This window comes from Helianthus annuus, chromosome 12 (assembly GCF_002127325.2).
Source record: "Helianthus annuus cultivar XRQ/B chromosome 12, HanXRQr2.0-SUNRISE, whole genome shotgun sequence".
In the NCBI taxonomy this organism is placed as follows: domain Eukaryota; kingdom Viridiplantae; phylum Streptophyta; class Magnoliopsida; order Asterales; family Asteraceae; genus Helianthus; species Helianthus annuus.
In genome coordinates, this window is record NC_035444.2 from 23,837,704 (window position 1) to 23,865,508 (window position 27,805).

The 27,805-nt window shown below is 35.3% G+C and overlaps 2 protein-coding genes across 2 annotated transcripts; both read left to right on the forward strand.

The window, feature by feature from the left end:
* Nucleotides 1–4,118: 4,118 nt before the first annotated feature.
* On the forward strand, nt 4,119–6,678 carry LOC110894399 (plasmodesmata-located protein 6). The gene is made up of 3 exons (XM_022141629.2): nt 4,119–4,822; nt 4,909–5,067; nt 6,265–6,678. The coding sequence occupies exons 1-3, from the start codon at nt 4,138–4,140 to the stop codon at nt 6,507–6,509; spliced, it is 1,089 nt and encodes a 362-aa protein (XP_021997321.1). The 5' UTR covers nt 4,119–4,137; the 3' UTR covers nt 6,510–6,678.
* A 12,798-nt stretch (nt 6,679–19,476) lies between these two features.
* Nucleotides 19,477–21,734, forward strand: LOC110894400 (plasmodesmata-located protein 6). Its single transcript, XM_022141630.2, has 3 exons — nt 19,477–20,161; nt 20,248–20,454; nt 21,216–21,734. The coding sequence occupies exons 1-3, from the start codon at nt 19,477–19,479 to the stop codon at nt 21,494–21,496; spliced, it is 1,173 nt and encodes a 390-aa protein (XP_021997322.1). The 3' UTR covers nt 21,497–21,734.
* Nucleotides 21,735–27,805: the final 6,071 nt, after the last annotated feature.

A 27,805-nucleotide genomic window follows, 5' to 3' on the forward strand; every position in this document is an offset into this window, starting at 1 on the left:
CTCTGATTTATAGTGAATCTGATTCGTCAATGCCTTAATTTTGTTCAGTTTTGTTCTGTCTCTTTTGATTGATTGAGGTTTCTCTTAGATTAAAATTTTATTGTGTTAGAAAAATAAATATGAATAAATGAATTGACATTTAATAGATAATACAAAGGCAAGATTTTATGAATGAGTTAATTCATAGTTTAGCTATCTCCGTCACTGATATTTAATCTGTTTTTCATCTTTTTCTTAGTGCAACCGCTTAACAAAAACCAACCTAAAAGAGGATTGCCCTTATCAATTACGGGTGTAAACGAGTCGAGCTATTCGAGCTCGGCTCGAAAAAAAGATTGAATGAGCCGAGTTTAAACGAGCTCGAGCCCGAGCATAAAAACAAGCTCATTTAGTAAACAAGCTCTAGCCCGAGTTTCACTTATCGAGCTCCAGCCGACTCGCGAGTCTAAACGAACTTTCTATTTATATATATTTTTATTAATATATTAAACATATATTTATATTATAATAATTACCATTTATATAAATATAAAAAAATAACTAAATTATATGTATAATAATAATTATAATTAATATGAATTAATTAATAAATACTAAACGAGTCGAGCCCGAGCCGAGCTCGAGCTTGAAAAATCACCTTCGAGCCGAGCTCGAGCCTTAGAAATAAAGCTCGAATCGAGCCGAGCTCAAGCTCGAGCTTTCATATGTGAAACGATCTCGAGCTCGAGCCTGATCAAGCTTGAGCTCGACTCAGCTCGGTTCGTTTGCACCCTTACTTATCATAACCAATACCATGAACCTAATTGGCCGCTTCATGTCATGGAATCCTACCACCAAATGAAACCAATGAAACTTCAAACCATGGAAGTCAACCAAGTTGGAACTTAACCCCCTAAAAATCATAATAAATTGGATTTTTAAATTGTCTAGTTTGTACCAGAAGCTTATACTATTAAATAATCCAGTTTGGGTTATTAATAACTTATATTATAAGAAAGGAATCTATCTTTTTTTTATTAATTCATGGATATATATATATATATATATATATATAGGACAAAGATCCGTTAGGAACCACCCCTTATTGCGAGAATCGCGAGAACCAGTGTGAACACAAACAGTAATTCCTAAAAAAATCTAAAAAACACCCAAATTTTTTTTTTTATTTTTTTACAATTTTTTTTGAAAAAAATCGCTATATTTTGTTAATAAAAAAAATAAAAAAAAAATTCAAAAAAAAAAAAAAATTCGAGTAACAGTTATCCATGCACATGTGCATATGTGTCGTTTCTTTGTCAAATTCCGTAATTCATTACAAATAATAGTCAATTGCACTTTCATTTACACTACTACGTGTAAGACACTATCTTTTACATTACCAATGTTAGAAATGCACATGTGCATCTATATGTATCAACAGGAAATAAGGTGTTTTGGTACACTACTTTCTCTTTCATCTATCATTCCATCCATAATACACAAGCATGCACATGTGCATTTCTGTCATTTCTTTGACAAATTCCGTAATTCATTACATATATTAGACAATTGCACTTTCATTTACACTACCATATGTAATACACTACTTTTTACATTACCAATATTAGAAATGCACATGTGCATTATATGTATCAACATGAAATAAGGTGTTTTGGTACACCACTTTGAATACACTTTCCCTTTCATCTATCATATCATCCATAATACACTACCATTACCTCCTACCATCCATAATACAATACCATTACCTCCTACCATACATAATACAACACCATTAACAATATTTTCACTTTATTACATGTATGTAAACACCATTTATACCATCCAATCAACATATTACATAAAAAATTGACAACTATAACCAAACCATCAACCACTAGATATAACTAACCAAAAAACATGTATATGGGTCTACTTCTCCATTCAAAATCACAAACTTTTTGTACCAAAACACGTTATATCATGGTTATACCTAATTATGCACATGTGCATTTTGAATATTGGTAATGTAAAAAGTAGTGTATTACTAATGGTATTGTAAATTAAAGTGCAATTGTCTATTCCTGATAATGTATTACCGAATTTGTTGAAGTAATGATACATATGCACATGTGCATGGATAACTGTTACTCGAAAAAAAAAAGTTTTTTTTTTTTTTTTTTTTTTTTTTTTTAATGGAACGAAATATAGCGATTTTTGGTTAAAAAATATTAAAAAAAATAAAAAAAATTTTGAGTGCTTTTTTGATTTTTTTTAGATTTTATTTTGTGTTCACATTGGTTCTCGCGGTTCTCGCAATAAAGGTGGTTCTCGCATGAACCTTACCCTATATATATATATATATATATATATATATATAGGAGAAGGTTTATTTGAGAAGAAAATTTAATTGAGAAGAAAAAGAACAAAGGGTAATTTTGTAAAACATTAACTAGTTTTTCACTTATCTCATTTATTATCATTTTTACTAATTAATTAGTCATAAAGACTAGTATCCTCCACACTAACTTATTTTTGCCTACACACATCAAAAGTTATCTTACAAATTTCGAAATTCACCCTACACCTTAAAATTTATCCTACACAACTCGTAATGCATCTTACACAACTCGTAATTTATCCTACACTTTAAATTATTTTATTTCATTTTGTTGAAAAAAAAATACACATATTGAAGATAAGTTACAAAAAAATTAATGTAGTTAGTTATTAAAGAGGAAGACTACAAATTAATGACATATGTATATTTACCAATGTACCCTTGTTGTAACATTAAATACTTATATTAAATGAAGTAAAATAAAGCATTCTTATTGGTTGAAATCTCTTCTTTTTTCTTCTTACAAAAAATTTCTTCTCATTTGAACTCTCCACTATATATATATATATATAGGGTAAGGTTCATGCGAGAACCACCTTTATTGCGAGAACCGCGAGAACCAATGTGAACACAACCTAAAATAGCTAAAAAAACCTAACCCCCCTCCCCCCTCCAAAAAAAAAAAAAAAAAAAAAAAAAAAACTAACCCCCCCCAAAGCTAAAATGCTAAAAACTAAACACCCAAAAAATCTAAAAAATTAAAAAAAAAATCTAAAATTTTTTTTTAATATTTTTTATGTTAAAATCGCTACTTTTAGTAGCCAAAAATTAATTTTTTTTTTTTAATTTTTTGCTACTAAAAGTAGCAATTTTTTAAAAAAAAATATTAAAAAAAAAATTTTGTGTGTTTTTTAGCTATTTTTAGGCATTTTTGGTTGTGTTCACATTGTTTCTCGCGGTTCTCTCAATAAAGGGTGGTTCCTAACGGATCTTTTTATGCGAGAACCACCTTTATTGGGAGAACCGCGAGAACCAATGTGAACACAACCTAAAATAGCTAAAAGACCTAACCCCCACCCCCCCCCCCCAAAAAAAAAAAAAAAAAAAAAAAAAAAAAAAAACTAACCCCCCTCCCCCAAGCTAAAATGCTAAAAACTAAACACCCAAAAATCTAAAAAAATAAAAATAAAAAATCTAAAATTTTTTAAATATTTTTTATGTTAAAATCGCTACTTTTAGTAGCCAAAAATTTAAAAAAAATTAAATTTTTTTTTTAATTTTTTGCTACTAAAAGTAGCGATTTTTTTATAAAAAATATTAAAAAAAAATTTTGTGTGTTTTTTTAGCTATTTTTAGGCATTTTTTGTTGTGTTCACATTAGTTTTCGCGGTTCTCGCAATAAAGGGTGGTTCCTAACGGCTCTTTGTTCTATATATATATATATATATATACACATACACATAGAGAGGTATATCTATCTTTTTGTATGTGTGTAACTCTTCTATCTTGGAGTAAAGTACATTAAAAATATTTACAAAAAAATAAATATTTAAAATAAAAATATGCATTGTTATGCATATACGTTAGGTTGATGTATTATTGTTACTTATTAAAAGTAAAAGATTTATAATATGACAAATTGGTTAGAACCGAGATATACTAAATCGAAGCAGTTAATAAACAAAGTTCCTATAGCAACCACTCAATCATTGCATGCCTTCCATATCCTAGTTGTAATATTATGTACATGCATGTGTATGAATCACAACTTATCATAAGTCCAAGTCACTAGAGGATAGAAATTACATGCTCCAAAAATGTTACGACAAGCTCTCTCTCTTTCGTTCCTCATTTTATTTCTCATGTTCTCCATCTTATCAGTTTGTACCGCAAACTCCAACATCTATGTTCATTGCTCTCAACTCAACTTCACCTCGACGACACCATATGAGTCGAATGTCAACTCGCTATTCACTTCCTTAGTTGACTCGGCCTCTCTTTACAACTTCAACAAATATGAAACTTCCCCACAAAGCGATGCTGTTTATGGTCTCTTCCAATGTAGAGGCGACCTTAGCTCTCCCAATTGCAAAGATTGTGTGTCTAGTGCTATAAGTCAACTCAAGACATCATGTCCCATGTCCACGGGTGGCGAAATACAGTTAGAAGGATGCTTTGTGAAGTACGATAATACATCCTTTTTTGGAGTCCAGGAAAAGGTGGAGGTGTGTAGGAGATGTGGCCCTTCGATTGGATATAATTCGGATGTCTTGAACCGTGTAGATGGAGCATTGGCATATCTTGTTGGTGGGAGCGGGCAATACTATCGTGGGGGTGATTTTGGAAGCATACAAGGTGTAGCACAGTGTGTACAAGATTTGAGTTTAAGTGATTGTCAAGATTGTCTTTCAGAGGCATGTGGACGCTTGAGAACCGAGTGTGAGACCTCGACTTGGGGTGATATGTACCTTGGAAAATGTTATATCCGATATGCTGATCAAAGTAAGCGTGTGCTGTGGTGGTAGTTTGTATTTAAGTTTCATATATGACTTTTCATATAATTATAAAGCTTGAATGAACTAATGCAGGTAATGAGAATCTTGCAAATAATGGAAACTCTAGTTCCAATAAAAGTAGTGGTGGAAAGAGCAAGAACAATGTATGGAAATGGCTTGGCTATATTCTAGCGGCCGCAGTTGGTGCTGGGAGTTTGACTTTTGCTGCCAAAAACTGTTGCAATATAAATGGTACACTACTTCATTTTTATCAAGTATATACATTAGGTGAGGCCGTGAGGGGGGTAAGTTAACCCTTATCTATTACCAATATGTTTGCATCATCACGTCCCTTAATCCATCCACTATTCTCTCTTATCCGGTGTTACTTAGACTGGGTTAACATTTTTTTTTTTGCTAAAAAAAACCTCACTCATAACCACAAAAACCAAGCGGTAGCTATCTAACCCAACCCATACATGCCCACCCCTACCCACCCCACCGGTGGCGGTGTTTAGGTGCGGGTAGAGGGTACCCGCTCATCTAGCCGCTGGTGCCCCTCCTCCCCTTACAACAACGTGATACCTACTCGGTAAATAGATTATACATTAATGATTAAATTATAGTGTTATTAGATTTTATCACCCACAACCATTGGTTATTGGCCGCTGTCACCGTCAACTATCACTTTGACGTTCGTCACCCCAAACTTAACACTTTGTGTGTTCTGTCGCACCACGTCGTTAACTGATCACTAACTTTTGATCCTGTTACTACACTTTTTGGGGTGTCATAGGGATCTTAGGACACCTCTAAAAGTATAGTAATATGATCAAAAGTTAGTGATCTGGTGACAGAACACACTAAGTGTTAAGTTGGATGTGGCAGACGTCAAAGTGATAGTTGGGGGTGGCAGCGGCCAATGACCAATAATTAAGGGTGACAAAATCCAATAACCCTAAATTATATTTGTTTACTACTAATATTTTAAGAACTTGTATTTTTCACCTTTATAAATCACGATTATATATGTGTATTATTAAAACCTTCAAAGCGATGGAATAGTTTGTGTTTCTTTAGCTGATGTCTGATTGAATTGTTTAGCAAGATACTTGTATGCTCCCCGATCAGTTGAGTTTGCTAGTAACTTGTTTCTTACTGTTAAAAATATTATCTATACTTCCGAAGATAAAAAATTAAAGGGATTTTCTTTGATTTATAATTGTTCTTTTTATCTTAGTTGGAACATAACTCTTTTTAGTTTTTATGTAGACAATCTTTAAACGTATCCATTTACTTATACATATATACTCTTTTATTAAACATTTAGATTACTCAGCATGTCTCTAGTTAAACATTATTCCAATGTTCATGACATAAATTCTATGAACTTTGTAACCGATGATTTATACTTTATGTCTTATGTTTATAAATTTTGTGTATCCTTAGTCCACAACAAAATAATAAAAACTTTGAAGAAAGATTTGGAAGGAGCGAAGAAAGAAGCGGAATCAGCCAAATCTGAAGCAAAATCAGCCAAGGAAAAGGCAGAAGAAGCCGAGAAAAAAGCAGGCGAAAAAACAAAGAACGATCCATCAACGTTATATTTTCCATATCCACCACCACCGATGTCAATGCCGCCTCCGTGTCCTTACTTGCCACATTCGAATCCGAATACATGTTATTACTTGTAAAATTGTCCTTGATGATTCAAAATGAAGAAGACAAGCTAAAGTACATAGCAAAGGGTAAACTGAATAATTACTCTCTTTTTCTTCTTCACTCATTTTTATCTGCTTAAAATGTAAACTTACCTTGGTGAATAATTCTCATGTTTTGTGTTGTATCTTTCTCGGCCTTTTATTACATTGTCCTCTACGTTAACCTATCAAGTATATTAACCAAAACCATATAAGTTCATTCGGTCGATCATACATTTCAAAAACTTTAGAATATCAACTGGTTGACACTAGTTTATTTAGAAACATTTATAGCTAAATCATGATATATAAAATGCAGAGAAAAATATCGTCCTTATTATTGTCAAAAAAATGGTATTAACAGGAGTTTGTTATGAACTATTACAACAAATCTTTATAAATCAATCAAAGAACTCTCAAGAACTACTACACAACAAGATCAGATCACCGATTTAATGATCTGATTACACGAGAATCAATCAAATAAACACAGATGAAGAAAAACATAATTCTACGATGCTATTGTGTAACACTGAATACAAATGAGCTGACAAAGCTTTATATATGTGAGGCCTTGAGACCCTTTTCACAAGCTCCTATCCCACTCATCACTTTCCTTGAAACTCTTAAGCGCAACTGCCAAAACTTGAACTCTTGAGCCCATCTAGCCCATGCGTTTAGCCCAACTCAAATACAAATAGAACAATTTTACAAGAACAATAAAAAAATAACATATGTAAAATATAAAACTGACATATTGAGTGATTGTTTTAATAAGGAAAAAAAACCCTTTTAACAATTATCCAATGCCAAGGCGAATGCCAAGGCCACCAATGCCAACGTCAATGCCGCCTCCGGGCCCTTATTATCCACATTACTTGTAAATATATCCAGTGCTTGAAAATGAAAGTCCCTAGCCAAGGGTAAAGGGATTCAGAAAAAAAACGGCCCGCTATTACGATCCACTCGTCATTTTGTTTGGATAAAAAGGGAAATTTACCTTAGTGAATAGTTCACATGGTTTGTGTCGAATTTTTTTTAACGACCAACAAACTCAATTCCGTGCACTCTCGGGGCACCCACTGGACAAACGGAGTACTCCGAGAGTAACCCGAGTCCACCACCAATTCCGGGGAAAACCTGGTAACCCACCCGCCCGTAGGCACGACAGTGAAATTACCGGTAAAACCCGTTTGGCTCAAGGATCCGACCTAGGTTTCCCTGGGTCTCCTATCATTGCCCACCAGTGCCTCACTCTGCACCAAGTGGGAGTCGAACCCGTATCTCTGTAAGACCCTAATTCACGTTTGACCAAAAGTCGCAGCGGAAGTTCATGTCTAAAAATTTCTTTCCTTATAATACCTTGACTTGTTTGAAATTACATTCATCCATCTTTTTTATACTCTTTTAAACACTTGCATCAATCGACTCATTTACTAAATAAAAACATAACTTATGTCTGCTAAATTACATACACAAACGTCCCCGTACAATCTATCTTGCGACTCGGTCCTCGATCTCCATTCCTTGATGATCCTCTGTGACCCGATCAACCTGCGCTCACCACATACACTCATAACGTTAGTACACATTGTAAGCATAAATAAGATTCCTCCTTACTAACTATTCATTTCATTATTTCTTTACATTCCAGCTTTCCATCTGATTATACATTCCGTGGTGAGACTTCCTCGTTGTACCTGTGCTACACTTCGTTCACAAGGCAAGCTATTATTATCGTCAATACTCAATTTCATTGAATACATGCATTTATACTTCCATACATACTTACATATATGCATATGTTCACACATAACTACTTACATACATGCGTACCTACATACATACATACATGCCTACATACATACCTATTACATGCCTTCACACAACCCTACATACGTGCATACATTCGTACACACTCACTTGGATATATATATATATATATATATATATATATATATATATATATATCACATACTACCTATATACACACCTACGTACATACATACGTTCATATCTTCATGCATATCTACATACGTGCATACGCTCATATCTACCTACTTGCATACCTACACGCATACATTCATTCATACATACCACTTATATTCATACATACATACATACCTTCATACGCATCTACGTTTCCTAAAACAAGGAAAAAATTAGTCATTCCTAGCTTATACGCGTTTAAAAACGGTCCAAACGGGTTCGCATTGCATAAAACATTAAAATATTAATTTTTCTAAAATCTGGAGTCCGTGGCGTAGAGCCACGACCTGGGGCCTTCCCCGTCGCGCTACGCCACCACCTAATATGATCAGAAAGTTGTAGCAGGTTGCTGCACATTCCCAGCACGTCCGGATTTTACGGAAACGAACATAACTTTCTCGTTTTTGATCCGTTTTACCCGATTCTTTTTTCTACGCGACCGTAATTTAATTCTCCATCACATGGAGTGAAAATCCAATATTTGGACTACCGATATTTATGACTTTTAAGCCTTCGGCTTATTACTCTTTTATCAAATTTTGACCCATTCATGCATTTATCAACATAACTCTTTCGTTTGACCATAACTTCTTATGAACCTAATAATATCAATGACGGCTATCATAAAAACTAAATCCTCGGATGTCTTGCATCCTCTTAATCCATTTTCGCTCGAAAGCTTATTTTGACCCGTTAAAGGTATTTGCGCATTTTAAGGTCCTTAGCTTACGAAAATCATACTTCTTGCTTTCTTACTTTTTCAAAATATTCATTTAATCAAATAGCTTGTTTGTAATCAACTTTTAAGATCATTTGCCCGTTTTACCCATCAAGGGCGTTTTTGTCAACTTTGACCCATCCTTTACTACAAAAGACTTCATTGCATAATTAACTCATGCGACTTATCTACAATTGTAAATGCGCATACCTGGCTCGGATCAAAGTTATGACCCATTTTAATACTTCATCCGCTAAATTGCTAGATAATAGCAACGCAAATCCTTTTTCTATACATTCTGCAAATTCATAATACTTAACAAAGTAATTCATTAGTCGATAACGCTGAAGGGTGACATCTTCACCATTTGACCCGTTAAGTCCAAATGTCCATTTTATCCTTGTGGGATGTTTGTTATTCATTGTCCCATTCATGTAACTTATTACTTCGTTAACTTGCAACCAAAATTACCATAATGCCCCTTTTACCCTTTTTTTAACCATCAACTTAATTTCTTGACATAACCACATGTTCCGACCCATACCAAGACTTGTCGAAACATCATAATTCACATATTTACTTACCATGTTTGTAATCTAAACATTGAATAGATATTCAAAAAAAAGGGGTGTAAGTTTTACTTACTTAGCATCCGAATATGCTTCCCGTGCGCATAAGTCCCATTTGACCCGCTTCTTTCCCAAGCTTCCGTGCCGCTTACCAAGCATCAAACTATCATATAGCATTCTCAAGCTAGTTAGCTTATACATCATTCATCACAACCATTTCATCACACGGATCTTATATTAGAATCATCATTCGACCTTATAACATGTTAATCTATAAATTCTTATCCGATTTTTTCTTTAAACATTCACACACATAATCGATTTCAAACATCATTAATATAATCATATTATCATTTTCATCATATCATCAAAATCCCACTCCATAGCTACTTTGTTAATCACTTACAAGTGATCAAATCTTAAGTTCTTCATAATTTCATCATACTTTTTATGTGTGTACTACCTCCTAAGCATAGTGTACAACTAGTTCATGCATATCCTTCTATTCTCATTCATAATTCAACAAATTCCTCCTTCTAATCAACATAAATCATTCATGCATAAACATCAAACATACTAGTATCACATTTATTTCAATTCCTCTAACAAGAATCCATGATACAAATCAAAATACATTAATATTAAGCAAGAATTGGACATGGGTGACCATTCAAGTCGTTATCATAACCATAATCAACGGGTTTCATCTCTAAACATCAAATTAGCCCAAACCGTACATATCCCATGTTCTATATGACAATTCTAACACATACTCATTCTCAATTTCGTACAAATTCGCAACTTACATCATAACCCACTTCATGAAAGATCACCAATCTAATCTTTAAGACATACCTTATGATCCCCATGAGAAGGTGATCACTAATCCATGCTCGGTTATGAATTTAAGCTTCATCTTGCCTTTTGATTTGATGAAATGGATGGGAACTAGGGTTTCGAGCTCATGAAGCTCCTGATCGATTTCTAGAACACACGAATGTGTGTGTTTGTGTGTGTTGATTTTCATAAATAAAACCCATCTTTCCATCCTAACCTTTTTTGGTCCCTCAAGTTTTGTCACTAATTAGAATTGACACAACTTTCATTCCTTATTTGTTTCTACCATACTGTTAACTAGGACAAATAACCTAGTTATTTATTTCTTGATGTACCCTATCATAACATTTAACGAATATAAACATTCGGGTTTTAGGGTGTTACAAGTCTACCCCCTTTAAATAAGGTTTTGTCCCTGAAACCTTTCTCATTTCCTCTTACACACACACATCTATGTTTGACTTCATAGTCACATCATAATTATAAGTAATCATCCTATCTCAGTTCATATTTATTCATACTATTGACTTTTTCATAATAAGTCCATACTTTTCATACCATACCTTCACATAACATTTTCATTTCCCTTGACCCATTTATAATAGGTCAATATACATACTTCTTCAAGCTTGTGATAATACGTTCATTCATAGGATTTGTTTATAACGGATCTAATACTTTCATCTTGTCTTTTAAGATTACATTACATACACACATTCTATAACATTCAACTCTTGTTTTGTTATCACAACAAAATTACTACTTCATAGTTACACCTACATGCTTAACTCCATAGTTAGCATCATTCTACTTTTCTATAGTCATTTGTACCTTACATATCCTTACGTTACCTTCAACTTGCCTCGTTCGTTCTACATTACTATACCTCTCATTTCGTGCCTTACTTATTTTGCATAAGCATACGTGTCGTGCAATTCATTTCATGAGAGTTTAACCAATACTCGAACTTTTCACTCAAAACCTTTGAGATTCACTTCTTGATGACATGGTTTTCTTCTTATGTCAACTAAAAAAATCAAACTTCCCATACTATACCATACCCATTCCATCATTCAATTCGTAGGTCGTACCCAATTAACCAATTCATACTTATCTAACATAAGTTAAACTTTTTACTGACCTCATCTCATATCATCAATCGACGATCCGTAACCCAGATCGATCCGCATTCTTCACGAGTACTAGCCATACCAGGCTAGATTTCATTCATCCGCGTAATGCGCTTTCGCCCGTGCACATCCTTCCACCAATTCGGTTGGTTTCATCACATCAAGAGTTCCTAACATTATCATCTATAATTTTAGCGGTTAGCACATTTCATTCAAGCATTCATTATACTAGGTGATTACTCACCTATAATTCCTTTTTCAACGTCCTACGTACAAACTTTAACACATTCCGCATTTCATTCCTTACATGCAATTCTTTTATTCTGGTTGCTCATTTCATCAACCTTTGCAGTTTGACCTTTCCAGGTCAGACTGTCATTTCTTACTTACCACAGATGCATTGAGGTACTCTTCGTACTTCTTTCCATTCAAGCTTACTTGCAAAGACATTCATTACATCATTTCGGTATTCTTAACAAAACTTACCCTTCTTGTTCGTACTTAAATCATTGTCTGGGTCGTAGCCCGTCATTCATTATGACTCCTAAGAGTCAATTACTAACACATTTAACACATAACTTGTTCGAACTTCTTTCTTTCGTTTTAAAATTTAGGTTTGCATGCCCATTACGATCATTCTTTTGTTTATTACTTTACATTTACCCGTATGACTCGTTTGACACAACCACGGTCAAACTATCGACACATTGTGATGTGGACTAATTTCATCCTTTTTATATTTTAAATCTGTCCCGCGGACTCAAACGTCACATTCATACCTTTCATTGATTCCATGTTTTGAATCCGTCTAGCGGTTCCAAACATACCATTCATACATTTTCTTCCTTCTATGCTTTGAATCCTTCTCGCGGATTCAAACATTTCATTTACATCATCCATTCACATCTTTCATTCATTACATGTGATGAATCCGTCTCACAGATTCAAACATATCATTTTCTGCATTTCATTCCTTGAATCCGTCTTGCGGATTCAAACATTGCATTCACACCTTTCATTCTTTGAATCCGTCTCGTGGATTCAAACATTTCATTCATACCTTTCATTCCTTGAATCCGTCTCACGGATTCAATCATTTCATTCATATCTTGTTGATCCGTACTTTCTTACGGATTCAACATTCTTCATTTTTTTATCACTCATACTTTTCATTCCTACATAGTACTCTCAATTTCCCGAGAGTCTTACTACCCATTTCTCCCGCACGCCCACCTGTTACCCAATTCTAACGGACATACCTGTGATAATTACCACGGTCTCACGAACGTCATATGCTTCTTGCATACTGGCCAGGTGCGCAATCCACATACTAGTTCGTGCCTTCATGAAATCATTGCCTTATTTCCGAAGTAGTGGGTCCCAGTTCGTGCAACATTTTTTTTAAATCTTACCAAGACAGTATCGTTGTCTTCCGTTTAATACTTACCCTCCCAAGGAGATTTCTTCCTTTTTCTTTTAACACCGGTACCCATACATATTAATATTGTGTACCTGGGGTCAGTCTGTCCATTCGCATCCTTGCCTGCCTTAGCATCCATCTTAGACTGCATTCACGGATCATCCTCTCCAAACTTTTAAGCTTACCTTGCACATAGCAAACCGTTAGCTTCTTCATATGAATACATACATACATACACGTTTTCATTCCATTTCTACCTTTAGATCTTGATCGAGTCATGGATTATACGGATTCCTTATCACAAGAGCACATAGGTTTGAGTTCAAGTACTTACCTTCTCGTACTTGATTCTCTCAAACCAGGGCTCTGATACCAACTTGCAAGACCCTAATTCATGTTTGACCAAAAGTCCCAACAGAAATTCATGTCTAAAAATTTCTTTCCTTATAATACCTTGACTTGTTTGAAATTACATTCATCCATCTTTTTTATACTCTTTTACACACTTGCATCAATCGACTCATTTACTAAATAAAAACATAACTTATGTCTGCTTAATTACATACACAAACGTCCCCGTACAATCTATCTTGCGACTCGGTCCTCGATCTCCATTCCTTGATGATCCTCCGTGACCCGATCAACCTGCGCTCATCACATACATTCATAACGTTAGTACACATTGTAAGCATAAATAAGATTCCTCCTTACTGACTATTCATTTCATTATTTCTTTACATTCCAGCTTTCCATCTGATTATACATTCCGTGGTGAGACTTCCTCGTTGTACCTGTGCTACACTTCGTTCACAAGGCAAGCTATTATTATCGTCAATACTCAATTTCATTGAATACATGCATTTATACTTCCATACATACTTACATATATGCATATGTTCACACATAACTACTTACATACATGCGTACCTACATACATACTTACATACATACCTACATACATACCTATTACATGTCTTCACACAACCCTACATACGTGCATACATTCGTACATACTCACTTAGTTTTAATTTGGATTTTTCACTACGCGATAGAAACTCATACCAATTACAGCTTTACAACCTTATTTTTTAGTTTTAATTTGGAATTTTCACATTTAAATTTAGGCCTTCATAAATTTATAAGTTCTTTGATTTTTTCCTTCTATTTAACCATTTACATAACAAACTTTACATGTTTACTTGTTTAAATTTGTAGGGTTTTTTACTTTTCGTTTCTCATTTAACCATTTACAATATAAACTTAGAAGAACTCAATATATAGTTCTTTTTGCTAAAAAAGATTCAAGTGTTAGTTATTTTTATTTGTCCGGATGGTATTGAAACTAATGTTAGGTGTATCAATTTATTTGTAAGATAAAACTAGGATTTATTGTTTTTAATCATTGCTAATTTGAGTTGTGCATTCACTTTATGAACATGAATAATTGTGATACATTGAAATATAGGGAAGAATCGATATGGATTATAAATACTTGATCGAGATCGTTACTTCCATAAACGCTAGGAGAGTCTCACGATCCGCGTAAGTAAGTGAGTTTGATCATTTTGCTATACTATTTTTGTTATGTTAATTTTATCGCAATTAGCATACGTTATATTATGGTTTTTTGATATATGATTGATGAGTTTATATTACAGGGAGGGGCCTATTTGTTTTTGTCTATTACGAGGCTCAAAAGTTTTATATCAGCCATGCAACCATGATAGGGCTAATGCTTTGAAAACCGGATTAAACTTGTCTTGGACAACTAACCTTACTACTCTGGAAAACATACGATCAATTGTTCATTAAAAAGAGCTTCTCAATTTTCAAAAAAAATAAAGGAAAAATTACAAGTCTTGTCCTTTATCTTTATACCACTTTTCAGGCGGTGTCCTTTTAAGCGAATGTTGACAGGCGGTGTCCTTTACTAGGTATTTTGTTGCAAGTTTAGTCCTTTACACCCAACCCAGTTAAAAAACCTTGTTAATTGTTGACAGGCGGTATCCTTTACTAGGTATTTTGTTGCAAGTTTAGTCCTTTACCTAGGTATTTTGTTGCAAGTTTAGTCCTTTACACCCAACAATTAACAGGGTTTTTTAACTGGGTTGGGTGTAAAGGACTAAACTTGCAACAAAATACCTAGTAAAGGACACCGCCTGCCAACATTTGTTAAAAAGGACACCGCCTGAAAAGTGGTATAAAGATAAAGGACAAAACTTGTAATTTTTCCAAAAATAAAATAAAAAGAGCTTCTATTTTACTCATGTAAGTTTTAATTATCATGTAATCAAAAGATTCTATTTAAGAATAAAAATAGAAAGATGTACCAATTATCAAGTAGTTATAAAGTTCCAATACTAACTACCATATATATTATTTGTTCACATATAGAACTTTTGCAAGCTGTATATGTGTATATAACATGTTGTGTATGACTCATAAGGTGTAGAATTCACTAAAGGCTTGTTACTATATTTTCTAAAAATGTTTCAAGAAGTTTTCTGCCTTTCGTTCTTCATATTTTCTTTCGTGTTATCCCTCTTATCCGTTTGTACCGCATACTCCAACGTCTATGTTAAATGCTCTCAGGTCAATTTCACCTCAATGACACCATATGAGTCGAATGACCTTAAGAGGATGAGAAGCACGTTTTTCATTTAGAGAAAATGGCAATTTATGTGCTTTAGCAAGTTGACAAGGAGAGCAAATATTTGGTTTAGGCAAAATAGATGTAAATGACAAACAACCAAGTTTTTGCAAAATAGAAATAGTGTCAAAAGAAACATATCCCAAACGATTATGCCACACTTCAAATGAAGCTTTATTTGACGAAACAGAAGCAACAAAAGTAAAAGATTTGTCCCGAATCACATAAAGTCCATTCTCACATCGTCCTTCAGCGAGCGGTTTGCTTGTTTTCCGGTCCTGAATAACAAAAAACGAATCTGAGAAAAGCACATCAACGGGATAATCTTTGGTCAACTTGCTAACCAAAAGAAGATGCCTTGTTATTTTGGGAACAACGAAGACATCTTTTAAAGGAATGGTTTTGTTAATTGCCGTATGACCTTTATGAGAGATGAACAAAGATAAACCATTTCCAAAGACAACGGAATTTTTACCATTATAAGGTGAAAAAGAATGAAGCTTACCGGTGTCACTGGTCATGTGGAGATCGGCTCCACTATCCGCGGTCCAATCAGGAACATCATCATGAACATTGTACTTGTAGTGAAACGCACGAGCAGGGAGGCCAAAGTAGCAAAGGATGCGAGTTTTGGACATTTGTTTGCATAATTAACACTGCGGTGGGCGACAATTTCCCTTGGCAGGCGGTTGAGTAGACTGTCCATGGGAAGAGGAAGAAGCATTGCGGGAGCGAGTTTGATTATAACCAGATGACCAATTGGTAGTGAATGCGACCGGAGCAGGAGACGGGGGCTGAAGAGACGCAAGAAATTGTTCTTGGCTCTCGGCTTTTTTTAGAAGGTCGCGGAAAGGCATCGGGTCACGGTTGGTTCTAATGGTCGTCGACCAACTTTCGAAAGTGGGACCTAAACCACCCAAAAACTAATGAGTTTTATCCGTGTCACTAACCGGATGACCGATGGCCGATAGTACTGGTCGCATACTCCTTTAAATTTTCGACCAAAATCAGCCACGGTTGATGAACCATTGGTTAGTTGACGCAGACTATCACGAAGAAGATGCATACGTTCAAGGGACGTGTTGCTATAAGCCGCTTCAAGGGCAGTCCAGATCTGCCTAGCAGTGGTTAAGCCGAGAATTTCGGCAATGGCATCTTCGGTAAGGGAGGAATTAAGAATAAGGATAGCTTGTTGATCAAGAAGGGACCAAGCCGAATATTCAGGATTCAGTTATTCTTTATTATCGATCAGGATAGATTTGGAAGGCGGAGAGGAAGATCCATCAACATTGCCGAGAAGGCCCTGGTTAGCAAGGAGAGGTAAAATTTGATATTGCCAAGAGAGATAATTAGAGGTGGAGAGTTAAATGGTAATCATGTGTAAAATGGTTGTTATAGGAAGTTTGGATTCAAAGGAAGAGGAGGAAAACGATGCAAAAACAGTCGGCGCCATGGGAGGTGATCAAAAAAACAAGAAGATCAAATGAAATGTACCCTGGCTGATACCATAAAAGGATCAAAACTCTCTATGATTGAAAGACATTGTATATTGATATTATATAGACTTTTACAATCTATACTATATAATAAAAGAAACCACTTTACGAACATTTGTCATCATATTAGGCCATCTCTTATAGATAATTATTATTTTAGTTTAATCTCTTCTAGTTAATTATAGATAACCCTTCTACTAAATATTATTTAATTTAATATTTTATATTATAGATAACCCTTCTACTTAATATTATAACTTTAATATCTTATAGAAAATTATTATTTAGTTTAATCTCTTTCTCATTTATAATATTATTTATTTGAATTAATTATATTTGAATGTTTTGTTTAGTTTGGTATCAAATAGATTTTATGAAACTTAAAATAAAATTAACTAATATTATTTATCATTTATACATTTACGTAGTTTTAAATAAATGGTTAAATTTATTGAGACTTTGTTAACAAATTTTGCAACAACAAAATAATCTATTTTTATCACGAAAACCAAACTTTGTATTAATATATTAAATATTTTTATTTTCACTATACAAAGTTACATTTACTCGACCCATGTAATACATGAGGTTTTTTAAGATATAACTTTTTATTGTTTGATATATAAAATTAGATTTATTCAATTCGTACAATACACGTGGTTTTTTAAGGATATATATATCTTTTTTTATTATTTAGTACAGAAAATTACATTTATTCAAACCGTGTAATGCGCATATTTTTAAAGATATATTTTTTTTATTATTTGGTATATAAAATTACATTTATTCAACCCGTGTAATAAATGAGGTTTTTTAAAGAAGTATTATTTTATTATTTGGTAAACAACACATTGGAAAATTGGTATTTAATAAACCAACCTTTAACCAGTTGGTAAATAATAATCCAACCTACAAAATTGGTATATAATAATCCTACCTATCAAAATGTTAGTACTCAATGAACTTCTGTTAATTTTTTTTAACTGAAGTTAGTTTTTAAGTTTTATTTATTACACAAACAGTCCCTGTAGTTGTAATTTACTAGTTTTAACTATTTTATGAAACAAAAAAACCACTCGAAAATCCTCCTGTTTCTCGATTTGAGGTTTATAAAATAGTTAAAACGAGTAAATTACAACTACAGGGACTGTTTGTGTAATAAATAAAACTTAAAAACTAACTTCAGTTAAAAAAAATAACGGAAGTTCATTAAGTACCAACATGTTGATAGGTAGGATTATTATATACCAATTCTATAGGTTGGATTATTATTTACCAACTCGTTAAAGGTTGGTTTATTAAATACCAATTTTCCTATTACATTTATTCAACCCGTGTAATACACGTTAGGGATGAGCATATGCCACCGAATACCTATCCCATACCGATCCCGTACCGATCCCGTACCGATCCTGATCGGTATCCCGATCGGTATCCACTTTTTGGCGTTTTCGGTATCGGTACGGTACGGTATCGGTATTATACCGATACCGACCCTCAAAATACGGTATAATACCGATACCGTACCGTACCGATACCTAACCGACATGTTTCGGTATCGGTATCGGTACCTAGTTTGGGTGAAATTCGGGATCGGTATTAGGCGGTATCGGTATCGGTTCGGTATCGGATACCGATATGCTCATCCCTAATACACGTGGTTTTAAAGATATAACTTTTTTTATTTGGTATATAAATTCTTTATTTTTTAATATATAAAATTATATTTATTCAACTCATACAATAAATAAGGTTTTTAAAGATATATTGTTTTATTATTTAGTATATAAAATTTATTTATTCAACCCTGTGTAATACACGGGTTACACAGGGTTATAACCTAGTTACATACAAAAGGAAATAGTTAAAGTATATTACAAAGTCAAACTATTTTTTTTTTTTTTGAAAATTACAAAGTCAAACTAATAATTGAAGAAATCAATCATATGGAAATATTATAGGAGTTTATCCCGTAGATAGTTGAGATGATATAATATAATATTATCTTTTAAGTTATAAAGTTCCAAAACTATCATATATATTATTTGTTTACATATAGAACTTTTGCAAGTTGTATATGTGTATATAACATGTTGTGTATGACTCATAAGGTGTAGAATTCAATAAAGGATTGTTACTATATTCTCTAAAAATGTTTCAAGAAGTTTTCTGCCTTTCGTTCTTCATATTTTATTTAGTCTTATCCCTCTTATCAGTTTGTACCGCATACTCCAACGTCTATCTTAAATGCTCTCAGGTCAATTTCACCTCAATGACACCATATGAGTCGAATGTCAACTCACTATTCACTTCCTTAGTTGACTCAGCCTCTATCTACAACTTCAACAAATTTGAAACCTCCCCACAAAACGATGGTGTGTATGGCCTCTTCCAATGTAGAGGTGACCTTAGCTCCCCTAATTGCAAAGAGTGTGTGGCCAGCTCTGTAGGTCAACTCAAGACAACTTGTTCTCTATCGATTGGTGGTGAAATACAGCTAGAAGAATGTTTTGTGAAGTATGATGATACCTCATTTTTTGGGGCCCAAGACAAGATGGAGGTGTGTAGGAAATGTGGCCCATCGATTGGCTATGATTCTGATGTTTTGAATCGTATAGATGGTGCGTTGGCATATCTAGTTGGTGGGAACGGACAATACTTTCGTGGGGGGGATTTTGGAAGCATACAAGGTGTGGCACAATGCGTACAAGATTTGAGTTTAAGCGATTGTCAAGATTGTCTTGCCGAGGCAAGTGGACGGTTGAGATCAGAGTGTGAGACATCTACCTGGGGTGATATGTACCTAGGAAAATGTTATATTCGATATGCTGATCAGGGTAAGTATGTTTGTGGTCGTCATGGTTTGTATTAAGAGTCATATCTATATAGCAATAACATATAAAGTCTGCATAAATTAATGCAGGTAATGGTCTTGTAAATAACGGTAACTCCACTTCTAATAGCAGCAATAGCAGGGCGAGCAAGGACGACATAATGAAGTGGATTGGGTATATTATTGCCGCAGTCGTTACCGCCCTCGGTGCCGGAGTGGGTGTAACTTTTGCTTGCAAGAACACCAACAAAAATAAAAACGCCAACGAAAATAAAAACTCCATCGAAAATAGAAACGGTACATAACATTTTATATAAGAATATATGATTGAACATATGAGATAACTTTTGGCTCTTAAAAATGAATTATGATTACACATTTTAGATAACTACGTTTCCTCCCCTTTATGAATTCTGATTTTATCTTTTCTCGTTCTCTATACAGTCAAAGATAAGAACTGGTATTCTAGATATCTACTTATTTTATAGTTTCTATCTAAACACTCTGTGTTATTCGTTGTGTATATAAAATATACAATCATTGTATTTTAGTAAACAATGATGATATGGTGATGCTATTCTTTTTAATTTTATAACTATTTAATATTCTTCATATTTTTTATTGGGTATATAAATATACAATGTTTTTATTTTAATAAACAAATGATGTTATTCTTTATTATTCTCTAACTACCAAATATTCTTCATCATATTTAACAACAATTTGTTATACTTTGTGGGAGCAAACACCCACTACAAGAACGGCCCACCTTTAGCGGCGACAGGCGTCGCCGGTATTGATGACTTTTGTCGCCGCTAAAGGTGTCGCCGCTAATAGTAATTTTCTCTTGTAGTGACCATTTAATACTTTTCATCTAAACACGCTATTTCTAAACTAAGGTCCATTTAATGAGATATATATACACACCTTCTTTTAATAAACGTACATTAATAGTTGTTTAATATCTGCTTGCCTTCTAATATTATTTGCATGTATGTCACAAAATTTCTAAAGGTCTAGTAATACATGCTTTTAGAACGTTTATGAATCCTTGGCAGACAACATAATTAGAAACTACAATATCTTCCAAAACGATGTGAAAAGAGCCAACGAAAACGCAGACAATGCCAAAGACACTGCGGGAAAAGCCATGGATGCTGCGGACAAAGCCGAGAAAAAAGCAAAGGAAGCCGAGAAAAAAGCAGAAGAAGCAGAGAAAAAAGCAAAGAAAGCCGAGGAAAGAAAAGTGCTACAATATCCTAATTATCCAGAGCAAATGCCGCCTACCTATAATTATTATTACTCAGATCCCAATTCGAATGGGTGTTCTGTCATGTAAAATTCCAGTGCTTGATCAAAGTTAGCAAAAAGTCCCCAGCCATGGGTAATTAAAGGGATTCAGAAAAAAGTGCTCGCTTTTTACGATTCACTCGTCTATGTTTGGATAAACATGTAACTTTACCTTGGTGAATAGTTCACATGGTTTGTGCTGTATTGTTCTCAACATTTTATTATACTGTTTCCACCTTGACCTATTTCCCCTATATTAATTCACAAAAAAGGTTTTGTGAGGTGAATATAGTATTCAATTTTGTACAAGTTATCATAGCCTTTGAGTACAATTAGCAAAAGCACCTTTCATTTCAATCTACTTTACCAAGTTTTGGTTTGTTTGTAAGAGTTACAATTCATTTTTTTACATTTTTCACACTTACAGTTTTTTTGTATTTTACACCTTTGTCACAAAACCTTTTTTATTTTTACTCAAACACTTTTTCATTTTCAACTTTGATCTCATATACTTTTTATTTTTTTCAAAGTTGTCGTTTTGCGTTTGAATCTAAAGTTTGTTAGTTAACACACTACAACACGCATGTGTGGTTCAAAGTTTTTACGTTATTTTATTTTGCGGTTTAACGACCCTATGGAAATGTATGGGTCCTAAGTCGACTTGGTTATTCTTTTATATGTTTAAAGTTTCACTCTAATTTATGCAAGTTGACACGCTGCAACGCGTGTGCATGGTCCAACGTTTTTACTTCTATTTTTGGTTCGGTTTAACAATCCCGCCGCAAAGCGCGGGTCCTAAAGACTAGTTAAGTATATAATACAAAACCACATAAATCAGTTAAATAAGTACTTCTTAATCTTTTCGATAATATAAAACATATTGGATGCTGTAAACTTAATTATGATCATTTGTCTCACTACAAGAAATTAACCTTATATAGACGAAATTTTTAAGGTCTGTAGAGAGGACATATCGTTTCTATAGGTCTTTTTTGCTTATAAAGACGACATGTCGTCTCTATAAGATTTGTCTCTATCGCCCCATCCCTATAAGTCACAATAGTCGCCTCTATATGTGTCGCCGCTAGAGATGCATTTGTAGAGAGGAATGGGGTGAGTGGTGGCCGTGGCGGCCGTGGCGGCAGCGGATGAATCAAACAAAAAAAGTTCTATGACTCGCCCGAAATAGCGACGGAGGTGGTGACGCGACGGGAATGGGGTGAGTGGTGGCCGTGGCGGCAGCGGAGGTGGTTGCGGTGGTGACGGCGGCAACGGGGTTGCAACGGTGACAACGGAAAAAATGTGGAAGTGGTGGCGACAGTGGCAAGAGGTGGGGATTGGTCGAAGGGGTTGCAAGACCTTGGAAGCATGAGTTGGGGAAATGGGGTGAAGATTAGGAGGGAAATGAAAATAAGGGTAGATGATTGGCGCTGGTTAGGGATGAGATATGAGGGTGGACGGTGTGGTTAATCACTCTAGGGTGATTGAGTGATTCTCTGTCCAATAATATTATGCCATGTCAACTCCCCATTCCACTCTCCATTTTGCACTCAATCACTTGGTATGGTTAATCACTCTAAGGTGTTTGAGTTATATATTTTTTGATTGGTTCTTCTCTCCTCTCTCCTCTCTCTCTCTCCTCCATCACTCTTCAATCACATTCGGTGACTATACACCAATTCCTCACCCTCTTTCCTACTCAAACACCCAACTCAATCACCACGGTGTGGTTAATCACTCGGTGACTCCACTCACCGATGAAGTCCCCGCAAACCACACCGCCCACCCTGAAATTTTTTGACTGGTCAACTCTACATAGCTTAATTAATTTAATTTCTTAAAACAATCCAAACAAAATGAAAATTGTATTTATAAAATTTAAAAATAAAAAACTATTTTTTGCCTACTATATTGATAATAATTATATACATAATATGCACACATGTACATAGGGATGGCAAAAAAGCCCAAGCTCGATGGGTATACCCAAAACCTGAAACATACGAGTCGTGTATACCTGAAGCCCAATGGGTATGGGCCGGCTACGGGCTTAAAAAAGAAAAAATCGGGTATGGGTATGGGATTTAGTGATACCCGCCCGATACCCGGCCCATTTACCCGAATAATACCCGAAAGTATCATATTATAGAATTTTATATATATAAACTTAGTAAATGTACTTATTAACTTCCCTATAGTGATATGTGGATATGTATCTGGTAAGTGCTTAGTAAACAAATAACTTATTTTTTAGCACGTATATTGGATATGGAAGCTATCAACCTTTATACCTTTATTATGTGAAGATTTATGCAATTAGGTGGTCATCGTTTTGATTTAGTTTGGTATATATGGTCTGAATATGATATATAAGTTATTAATCATATTTTCATTTGTTATAGTCATTAAAATAGTAATTATATAAACATCAAAGTAAAAATTGCACATTTGTACAAATGGTTATTTTTATGAAATTAACGAGTATACCTGATACCCGCAGGTATGCCCGATACCCGCAGGTATGCCCGATACCAGATGAGTAATTACCTGACGAATACCCGACGAGTAACGGGCCGGGTATGGGACAAAGAATTACAATCGGGTACGGGCCTGGGATTACCAATACCCGGCCCAAGCCCGGCCCATTGCCATTCCTGCACGTACACACATATACACGCGTATACTATGTACATACAATACACATTAGTACATACACACGTATATACATTCATACACTGACACATACACATACAAACGTACACACATACGATGCAATTACATATACATAAACGCATACGTATGACTTCCGCCACTATAATCATCGCGGTTACGAGCCCAATCACCACCAGATACATCCACAATGACTCCGGTGAAGTCAGCATCCACCAATGTCAATGTGGTAAAAGGTGTGGAGAATGTGGGGAATGAAAGATGAGACCCTAACTGTTTATAGGTTCCTTTTGGGTTCAAGTGATTGGGGTGGGTTACAAAGGCAGCTGTTGGTGCAATCTAGGGTTTCGGTTAACTTCGGTTGGGGGTGGTGGCAATGAGTGCGGACATTGTATTTGGTACTGTGTCGTCGTGTAAGATGATGGAGTTTGGGGGTTAGGGTTTGCGGTAGTGGGTTGTGGCTGAGGGGGCTAATGTTGGCGTTGGGTTTAAGTGGCAGAGGTGGAAGGTGGTGGTGGTCAAGGCAGGTAGGTAGGTAGGTAGGTAGTGGTCTGATACCAACTGATGTTGTTTCACGTGTAATCAAATAGCTCAAGAAACTCGAATGATTAAAATCAAAGGGTTGAACCAAAAAGTTAAAGAATAAAACTTCAAGAATGAAACACACACATACGCATACGTCGTTAACTGATGTTGTTTCACTTTGACGTCTGTCACCCCCAACTTAACACTTAGTGTGTTCTGTCACTACCTCGTTAACTAATCACTAACTTTTGATCTTGCTACTATACTTTTAGGGTGTCCAAAGATCCCTAAAACTTCCTAAGATCCTTGTGACACCCCCAAACACACAAACATGCACACACATACATGAGCCCGAGCTGGACAAAGCTTGAGCACAATTAACTTGTGAGAGCTCGAGCTTGGCTCGTTGGTAGTTTATTAAGCTTAATTAAATATTTATAAAGAACAAATATTACACTAAGGCTCAAGAACGGGCCTGACGAGCTTCACCTGTCAGGCTCGATAATGTGACAACTTGTGTTTTAGAACCTCCTTGCTATGCTTTGATGTACTTGTTTGAACAATACCTGACCAATTAATGTACTTGGTTTCAACAGAATGTTACGTCTATCATGCTATGTGTTATATGTGTAATTTGAATATACTAAACCGTGGTCGCATAACACTAACTTAGTCGAACAAAATCTGACCGATCACACAACACCCTCCATGGGTCGCACAATTCCACACGGCTACACATGATTGTGCTCGGCCCAAATACAACTCAACGGAAGCCCAAGCCGGGCCCGACCCTTATAACCCTCGAATAACATGTAACCCTCATTATCTTCATAATACAAGATAAACACTCAAAAACCCTAAGCTCTCTCCTTCATCTCTTGGAAACTCGACGGCAGCCCCATTCGAAGTCCCTTCCATCGATCCAACCAACCTACTCGAACATCACGGTTAGTGATCTTTTGTGGTTAGTTTGTTATTATTCATGGTTTTGTGATTGCTAGGATTCTATATGTAAACTAGGGTTTCATGCTAGTAGAAATGTTGATGGAAATTATGATTTCGAGTTGGAAGTATATGTTCGATTTCAATATGGATAGATAATGGAACTGTTTGTTGATGGATGGTATGTATTTGATCGTAATGTAATTGATGAGAATTGATGTTTTGTATTTTGGCTCACATGTGTGATGCGTAGATAGGGTTTGATAATCGTTTGGTGCTAAGGAGGGTCTAGGATCGAATACATGTTAGTCGGCTGAAGTGTAATTGGGTTCGGATGATTATTGTGTGTTGTCAATAGTTGTTGCATGTTGACTTAAGAATCTTGGCGTTAACTCTACTGTTAATTCGTTGATGATGATGATGAGTTGCTATGATATTAGGGTTCATGTGAATTAATGATGATTTCTTGATTTTATCGAGTATTTGTTAATTGGAAACTGTTAGAATTGATCTTACAAAATAAAAGGAAACAAGTTAATTGCACAATTTTAGGAAACGTTTAACCGATCACACAAGTCTCTTGATCGCACAAGAGGTTCCGGTCGCACAAGACCTCACGCACAAGGGAATCGCACAAGCTAATTAAACTAGGGTACCTTGGCTAAAGCATCTTGTACAACCTCATTAAGCACAATCGCACAACATCTTGTGGATCGCACAACATCTTGTGGATCGCACAAGATTGTGCTGATCGCACAAGATGTTAGGCCGCCCAACATAATTTATTGTGATAAGCAGTTGGGCCGAACAGCCCAAAATCCGATCGCACAAGTCCAACTGGGACGCACAAGACCCACGTTTGTTATTAATTGGGCCGAAGGTTCAATGGTCTTCAATACTGAATCGCACAAGATGATTGGGCTCGCACAAGCTCAACAGCCCAATCATCTGAGTCGCACAAGTTCGAGAATGTTATGTTTTGACTGTTAACGTGAAAATACGTGTATGCCATGATCAATACGTGTTCGTAACCTGTAAGCTTTTATGTAAACTTATGTGCACTACTTAAAACCTAGAATCTGACACGTACGGTAACCATGTTAGGACGTGGTTGACCACATATAGCTCAAGTAACCTTTTCGTGTATCTGCCGAGCAAACCAAGGTGAGTTCACACTCTTACCAAGGCATGGGATTCCCGGTGGGTTGGGAATGGAATTGAATGATTACTGGTACCATCACCGCTACTGGAGTACATACCACTATCCTCGTTAGGAGAAGGACACCTATAGATACAACTGGACTAGTAACACATGGGAAGCCCCCACTAATCTTCTCAAACATGTCTGGGAGGCCGCGATACGAGCACTAATCTTCACAAACATGTCTGTGAGACCGCGATACGAATACTAACCTTCGCAAACACGTCTGGGAGACCGCGATACAAATACAAATACAACTAGTCTAGGACACATGGGAAACCCCCACTAACCATCGCAAACATGTCTGGGAGACCGCGATACGAATTAATACGGTACGTGGTTTTACAAAACGAACATATGATTTACGAAACGAATTCTATGACTAAACAACCAACTGTGAACTCGCTCAACTTTGTTGTTGACTCGTTGTTACATGCCTTGCAGGTCGATAGGTACTCAGGGAGCTTGCACAGGGAGGCATAGTCGTTGTGGGACATGGGTCGTGGATGCCATGTTAAACATTTATGACATTTCAAACTTATTACTGAGGTTGGGTTTTACATTTATGCTTCCGCTAAACATTGAACTATACTTTTGTTTTGAACACCTTTCATATTTCTTGGTTGAATTACATTTACTATTTACATTGTTCAATATGATTGGTGGCTTGATCCTGGTCAGTCACGCCTCCAGGCGGTGATACTCCGCGTGTGGATTTTGGGGGTGTGACAGATTGGTATCAGAGCCATTGGTTATAGTGAACTCGGTTTTAATAAGGGAAAAATGTTTTTATTAAAACCAGACTATAACCTGTACAGCGCTCAACGATCCTCAACGACGCTTCGCTCCATGTGCAAGACTCAACACTATACGTGATACTGTTCATGCTTACATTGCCTACTTACTAGATTACATAGGACTTTGTTCATAGTATGCTTAGATAACATAACAACTATTGCTTGAGAACGCTTGTGTGCTTACTCTCTTCTGTCATCGCATTTTTTCACGAACCTCTCTTAC

What these genes read in the sequence shown, in the direction of transcription:
- LOC110894399 (XM_022141629.2), top strand. Translation starts at nt 4,138, where the DNA reads ATGTTACGACAAGCTCTCTCTCTTTCGTTCCTCATTTTATTTCTCATG. An exon ending in TATCCGATATGCTGATCAAA is followed by an intron (nt 4,823 to 4,908) that starts GTAAGCGTGTGC and finishes GAACTAATGCAG; the next exon opens with GTAATGAGAATCTTGCAAAT. An exon ending in AAACTGTTGCAATATAAATG is followed by an intron (nt 5,068 to 6,264) that starts GTACACTACTTC and finishes GTGTATCCTTAG; the next exon opens with TCCACAACAAAATAATAAAA.
- LOC110894400 (XM_022141630.2), top strand. Translation starts at nt 19,477, where the DNA reads ATGTTTCAAGAAGTTTTCTGCCTTTCGTTCTTCATATTTTATTTAGTC. An exon ending in TATTCGATATGCTGATCAGG is followed by an intron (nt 20,162 to 20,247) that starts GTAAGTATGTTT and finishes AAATTAATGCAG; the next exon opens with GTAATGGTCTTGTAAATAAC. An exon ending in CTCCATCGAAAATAGAAACG is followed by an intron (nt 20,455 to 21,215) that starts GTACATAACATT and finishes AATCCTTGGCAG; the next exon opens with ACAACATAATTAGAAACTAC.